Below are 7,410 nucleotides of genomic sequence, written 5' to 3'. Positions count from 1 at the left end.
AAAAAAAAAAAAAAAAAAAAAAAAAAAAAAAAAAAAAAAAAAATTTAACCGCATTAGATGTCACATGCCAGTTAATGACAAAGGAAGATATATGAAGCACAGAAAGAGAGAAAAGACACATCAGACACAGGAAACGCAGGTGGAGAGAGAAAGGGGTTTGGGGAGAAAGAAAAACAAGGAGAGACACAAAAAAGAAAGAACAATGCAGGCTTAAGAGGAAAGGCCGAGCATGAGGCTGGAGCAGCTTTATTTCACGCCATACGCTACAGTTCACCTGTCAGTGATAACTTCTGAAATACAATGGACTTTCTCGCAGTTTAAAGTAGTCTCCTCTGTGATAAGAGTCCCCTAGTTTATTTTCAGTACTCTATTTTTATTTACTTTCAGCATGAGTCTAAAAGTTTGCATGTAAACAAAGTACTGATATGGGCTTTTTATATATATCTAAACGGGGGATATTTTAGAGTTAAACAAATACACCCCACTTTATCAGGTGAAACATACAGGCCAGTGTACCAGCTAACAAGAACCCAAATCATACCTGGCTCTGTTAGAAGGCAAAGGTCAACTCATTTACTAAGCTTTTATAAGAAAACTGACCTCTCACATTTATAAGGGTAAATGTCAAAAATGTTCTACTTCTTACTAGCAAAGTATTCTTTCCTTTTCTCATTTTCAAAAAAGAAAAACGCTATATTCTGGCTTTAAAAACCCTTATATTCTGGTTTAAACCCTATATATAAACCCTACATTCTGGCTTGGAAAGACATCTCCTGCATTAGAAAGAACAGGGTCACTGACTTTAACAGAGCAGCATCCCCCTTCTGCGGCCTTCTACGGTATCACCACTTAAAAGGCAGATGGCATGCTGCTATTTTCAAACTGTCAGACTGAAATACAACTTCAAGCCACTTTGCATGTTAAGGTCTACAGGCACATTCTACAGTCTGTCTGCCCTGTGGGGCAGGTGAAGTGAAGTCTAGGAGTTACTTACATCCACCCTAAAAAACTGAAAAGGTTGTTCTCTTAAGTAAACCTCCTCTTAGACCTCTGAACTAGATTTATCAGTGACCCATGCAAGCACTGTAGAAATCACTTTTTAGCCCCCACTATCAAAAAGTTTTTAATTTCTTGCCCAGTTTGAAAATTCGGTTTCACATAAAAATCAGGATGTTTGGACTTCCCTGGTGGCGCAGTGGTTAAGAATCCGCCTCCAATGCAGGGGACATGGGTTCAAGCCCTGGTCTGGGAAGATCCCACATGCCGCAGAGCAACTAAGCCTGTGCGCCACAACTACTGAAGCCCGTGTGCCTAGAGCCCCTGAGCCACAACTACTGAGCCCATGCGCCACAACTACTGAGCCTGCACTCTAGAGCCCGTGACCCACAACTACTGAGCAAGTGTGCCACAACTACTGAAGCCCACACACCGAGAGCCCGTGAGCCACAACAAGAGAAGCCACCGCACTGAGAAGCCCGTGCGCCACAACGAAGAGTAGCCCCCACTCACCACAACGAAAGCCTGCGCGCAGCAACAAAGACCCAACACAGCCAAAAATAAATAAATAAATAAATAAATAAATATTTTTAAAAGTTAAAAAAAAAACAGGATGTCCAATTTCTCTTAAAAAATCCAAATAGCGGGCCAAACTGCACCATGTTTGTGCACAGCAACCACCTGCTGGATATGAGCCATTCCCCACTGGGCACCTTTTGTCATGTATCACCTGGCTTGTGCTGTCGCTTTCCCAATACCTGGTGGTGTCACTCATATAACATCTGCTTGACCACTAGAAGGATGTAAATGGGTGATTCCCGTTCTACCGATTAATCAGTTAATCTAATCCTTTTTCTACAGATAATAAAGATACATTCCGTCCAAGTTTCACAAGTAAATATGTTCCAAATTACTTGATAACTTTCTTATGGTACATGAGATAGTAATAAATCCACAGAGATCAGACTCACCCACATTCACAATGGACCCTGTCTGCTGTTTAATCATTGTCTTCACGGCAGCTCTACAGGTCAGCATGGAGCCCAAGAGGTTAGTATGAAGCTGAGATAACATATCTTCGACATTTGTCCTTACTAAGAGATTATCCCTACCAAAAAAACAAAAACCATGTAATTTAAAATTGGGATAAAACAAAACAAATTAAAAAGTCAAGAAATATGGAACATTTTCTCTGAATGCAGAATACAAGAAGTGCTCTATATTTGAGCTAGAACACCTAGAGAGCACATTTTAAACTTGGTTTGAGGCGCTAAAATAACAACTGATAAGCCGGAAAGGATCCCTTGGAGGACAGGCCCTGGCCCCACTCAGGTAGAGGGGCACATCCCCCTAACTGCTCAAAGTAGGGCCATGTGGCCAAAATAGCTTGAATGAAGTAACTGCCACACTACGCCTTGCTTAAAAGTAAATTTTTATATTATTCTAAATATTCTGTCCTAAATGCATTAAAAAAAAAAAGAATACCCACTGATTCCATTAATATCAACTGAGAAAACAAATATGGTGGCAGAGGTCAGGACCATGGTTACCTATAAGGAAGTACTAATTGGGAAGAAACTGAGAGAGCCTGCTGGGGTTCTGGAAAAGTTCTGCAGCTCAATATGGGTGGGGATTACAATGTTAAAACTGAAGTGTACCCTTACTATAATCTCAATATAAAAGAATGAAAAGAGTGCGTGGATTGACAGATCAAGTTTCAAAATACATAGTTTTTCTTCCAATGAGAAGTAAAACAAGTTAATTAATATGTTAATTCATATTATTCAGAGACATAGAAGGAAAAAAGACATATAGAAATGTACTTAACTTTGTGACCAACCTGTTAATTCCAGCTGCATTTACCAAGAAATTAACTGGACCTAAGTTCTTCTCTATCTCTTCAAATGTATTTTGAACATCATGTTCTTTGGCAACATCACAGCTCAATGCCAAATGATCTCCTATACAACAAAATTAGATCAGAATTACTAATAAAGTATAACTTGAATTTAAAAATGATTCAATACACATTTGTCAAGCATCTACTATGAGCTAGATCTGTTCTATCCAGAACACGAGATAAAACATGATTATGTTCCCGATTCCTGATTTCGTGGAGTTCAGTCTAATAAACTGGATGGGGGCAGGTGAGTAACAAGAAACAAAGTACTTTGTATGATTCATCTAACAATATTTATAGCTTTGACACTGACCCCATGCTATGCAATTCAACAGTTTTCTCTGTTTTATATTCCTTTTTTTGAAACTTAACGTCTAATTCGGTTAGGTTTTTGATGAATTGGTTTCCTGGCCCTGAAATAAACTCTAGGATTTTTCTGCTTGTTTAACTATGTCACATATATTATGACGACTATTGTTCAAGCCTGACCATTAGGAAAGATAAGACAAAGCAGGAAGCTGTTAAAAAAAAAAAAATGCTAAAACTTTTTTTACCAAAAACAACTCTTACCTGCTTTTTAAACATACCCACTTTTTTTGAAGTGTTTAAATACCAAAATAATTATCCTTCAAAGAAAGCATTCTTTATTTAATAATACACCTTTTTAACACTCTAAAATGTAGATTTTTAAAAACACTAAACAACTGTTTATCTTCTGGCTAACCTTGCCTAATACATTAACATTAAAATTATCTCCTTAAACATTCGAAGACAGTAGGTCATCCGGGAAGTGATACTTTCTGGGTGAAAACTCATGGACCACGTAATTCAAGGAAATGCAAGGCCCCAGAGCATCTGCCTCTATCTCGGTCGGCTCTTACCTGAACACATGCTGGACCCACAACCCCTGAAACCCAACCAGCAGATTTCATCGTGGCCAGCCAACACTGATGGCGTGGGGTGACCCAGAAGGACCCCCACGTTCTCGCCCCTTTGAATCTAAGAAGCAGGGCTGAGATGCTCTCTGGTCCATAACGTACCCGCGGCCCACGTAATCACTTCGGTGAAGCCGTCGGTGACGTTCCTGTAAAGGTGCCCCCCCACCCCCGACGGTGAACCCGGTGCCCCTGCTCCCGGCCCGCCTACTACCTCAACAACAGCTGCCAGCTCGGACCCTCACAGCACCCTGTCTCCCTACCCTCCGGAAACTAAAATTCGCAGAGAAACTGACAATCCATTCCTAATAAGCGGGGGGAAATGGAGTTTAAGTGCAATAGCAGGGAAACTGGCGGAACAAATCTCATTGTCCCTTGGTGATGGTCACCAAAGTACCGTAGTGACGTCAGTGCCTTGGACACAGGAAAGCAGACCCAGTACAACCAGGAATGGAAGGGCCGCAAACGTCCTGGGCCGGCACTGCCTGCGCATGCGCACACATACCGACGCGCAATAACACACAGGCGCGCCGGGAACCCTCGCCAGACCGCCCCGCGCCCCACACGGTGAGCCTGAGCTGCCCGGGGAGGAGGGCGCCCACGACGGCTTCTCGGACCTGCACCGGCCGCGGTTCATACTCGCCGCGCGGAGGCGGGGCGCCCCCGGTCGGTACCCACCGCCCAGGTCCCCGGCCGCGGCTCTGGCCCCCTGCAGATTCCGGGCGACGACGGCCAGTCGGTAGCCTCTCTGGGCCATCAAGCGGGCCACCGCCTTGCCGATGCCCCGGGAGCCTCCGAATACGGCGCACACCCTGTCCATCTGGGACGGGGAGCCGCAGACCCGGGGGAGGAGACTACGAGGCCCGGCCCTTCCCACCGGCCTCGCGCCTTCACTCCACGGCGGCTCCGAAAAACCGAAGCGCCGCCCCAGGCCTCCCGCCGCCGGACTGGAGCCCGGGAGGGCGGAGGCGCCCAGAGCGCCGCGTTAGCACGTCACGTCGGCGCGCCGACGTCAGTGCGCAGAGGCTACGGGCGCCACGCCCTCCTCGGACGCGAGCGTGGGCGGGAAAGACCGGGGGCCCTGGCAGCCCCCCCCCCCCTCCTAGACACGTCAGTTTCCAAAGGCCCTTCATAGACCCCCTGAATGGGGGAAAGGGCGGGGGGGGGGGGGCGAGAGCCAGCTGGAGGGGGCCGCGCTGCATGCTGGGACTTGTAGTCTCGGCGCCGGCGGAAGGGCGCGGTAGCGGTGCCGTGGGTGGGGTGGGGCCTGCCCTGCAGTCGGCGGGCCCTGGGCTCCGGCTTTGCCAACACCCTGGACGCTGGATGTTCCGTCGTAAGATCAGGACCGTGCCGGGTTGGGACACGGGGATCACAGCGTTAGGACCCGGGATGGACTCTCCAGGTTGTGTTTGGCTGAGACCTGAGGTCCTCCCGTGAAAGAGTGGACAGCGGAGTCAGCGTCACAGCAGACCTTGGTCTTCCTGTTGTCCAGCTTGCCTCATGTGCGTGAGGCCTAACAAACCAAACCGTGGGCACGTCTGGAGCAGAGAAATGTTTCGTATAGGGCTGTAAGAGGGAAGAACAAGCCTGACTCCATAGTGGGTCTGTTTCTTCCACTTTAACCTTTGTATTCTGTTGCTTTTACTTTGATTTAAGAATGTTGCCTGCAGCCTGAAATATACAGGAGAGCCAGTGCTCAAGGCTCTGACCTTTAAGGGGACACCACTTTTCCATTCATACAGAGATAAAAAGTTGCAGAACAAAGAATAACGTTGGTCTAGTTGGAGGTTTACAGGAACATCGTGACCTGACCTTTGTGGAGAAGCTGCAAGAACAAGGGATTCCTACACAAAATGTGCAACAACCAGCCACACCCCCTCCCTCACCTGGCCTTTAAAAATGCTTTGGCGGTTTTTGCGGCACAAGACACCCATCTCCTTGCATGGCCCTGCCATAAACCTCTCCCTGCTCCAGAGTCTGACGTGTCAGTATTGTTGACCTCACTGTGTGTCTGGCCCATGAACTTGGTTCGGTAACAGTTTCAGGGAAGGAGTTTTTATGGGCACAATTTGCTAGGAGGTCTGCGGAGTGTGTACCCCTCTTCTGATTGGTTGGTGGTGAGGTAACAGGGTGGTGGTCCAGCAATCTCAGTCATCAGCCTCTGGTTCCAAACAGTCTGGGTCTCCGTGCTTGTGCTCGGCCTGAAGTCACCATCCTCCACCGGGTGGGACCTTAGTTCCTGCAGAATAGCTCAGAGACATGTATGAGGCTGTTATGCAGGTCCCCTGAGGAGAAACCAGGACTCTGCCCCATCTTGCGCTATTGTTTCTTTCTGCACCCCTCCGCTAGTAAGTAACTGTTTGAATCTGCCCTTTGGAACTCAGGAAAGGTCTAGGAAGCGGAAAGCCTTTTTCCTACGAACAAGAAATAGGTGACATGGAAAAGCTTTTATACCCGGGAGGGTCCCACACGGTCCTGCTCAGTTTCAATCCCCCCGCCACCACTTCTTTGATTCTCCTGCATCTTCAGGGGAACAGGTGTTAGACAAGAAAAGGAATAACATTTTGGACACAGGGGTTAATCATAAACGCAGTTTTAGAGGGACTCGGTTTCACCCGCCTGAAGGAGTGGGACACGAGGGTCAGAGTCAGCCCAGACCCCGCCCTCCCTCCCCCTGCCCCACCCGGACACACTGTTCTCAAAGGGAGCTGTTGTTGAGGCAGGTGCCCAGACAAGGACATACAGGAGGAGCTCAAGAAAGGCTAACTGAACGGTCTTGCCTCAGCATCCTCGGCTGCTGCAAACAAACAAAAATAATACTTACTGCAATTCTGAAGAGGATGTGCTCAGTGCTCTCTGGGTTAATAAGCTGAAAGTTGAGCATTTGATACAATTTTACTTGATACAATCTTTATATTAAATGTTTCAGAAAAGTAAACCGTGGTCCCTACTACTAAAAAGTAGACCATCTGGGGGCAACAGGACAACTACACATGAAACACAAAGGAGCAGCACACAGTCATGAAGTGCAAAGTTAACAGGAGAGCTCAGAGGAGAGGGAGGTCAGTGAAGGACGAAGAAGTGCATGGGGAAGCTGGATTTGAGGGCTGGATGCAGACAGAATGAAGGCAGGGGAAGAGCCCAAACAAAACAAAAATCCTAAGCAAACTGAGCATCATTTTTGTCCTACCTAGCTCCTGGAGAGATTTGAAGTGGCTTGCAAAAATATACAGTAAAACCTCACATCCATTAGGATGGCTACTATTTTAAAAAATGACTCACAATAACAAGCATTGGCGAGGATGTAGAGAAACTGAAACTCTTGTGCACTGTTGATGGGAATGTAAACTGGTACAGTTGCTCTGGAAAATGGTATGGTGGTTCCTCAGAAAAATTAGAGTCTTACCATATAATCCAGGAATCCCACTTCTGGGTAATTCCACTTCTCAAAAGAATTGAAAGCAGGGTCTTGAAGCAGTATTTGTAAACCCATGTTCATAACAGCATCATTCATAATAGCTAAAACGCAGAGGCAACCTAAGTGACCACTGATGGATGGTGGACAAGCAAAATGTGGTA

At 46.6% G+C, this 7,410-nt stretch overlaps 1 protein-coding gene across 1 annotated transcript in view; it reads right to left on the bottom strand.

The window, feature by feature from the left end:
• Positions 1-4,651, bottom strand: part of CBR4 (carbonyl reductase 4) — a 17,689-nt gene extending 13,038 nt beyond the window's left edge. The window contains exons 1-3 of the mRNA XM_007457376.1: positions 4,510-4,651; positions 2,837-2,957; positions 1,968-2,104 (exon numbers count right to left, since the gene is read on the bottom strand). Coding sequence (XP_007457438.1) covers positions 1,968-2,104; positions 2,837-2,957; positions 4,510-4,651 — 400 coding nt within the window. The remainder of the gene's footprint in view (positions 1-1,967; positions 2,105-2,836; positions 2,958-4,509) is intronic.
• Positions 4,652-7,410: the final 2,759 nt, after the last annotated feature.

This window comes from Lipotes vexillifer, unplaced genomic scaffold, assembly GCF_000442215.2.
Source record: "Lipotes vexillifer unplaced genomic scaffold, Lipotes_vexillifer_v1.1 scaffold668, whole genome shotgun sequence".
Classification (NCBI taxonomy): Eukaryota; Metazoa; Chordata; class Mammalia; order Artiodactyla; family Lipotidae; genus Lipotes; species Lipotes vexillifer.
This window is presented reverse-complemented; position numbering and strand designations above follow the sequence as displayed.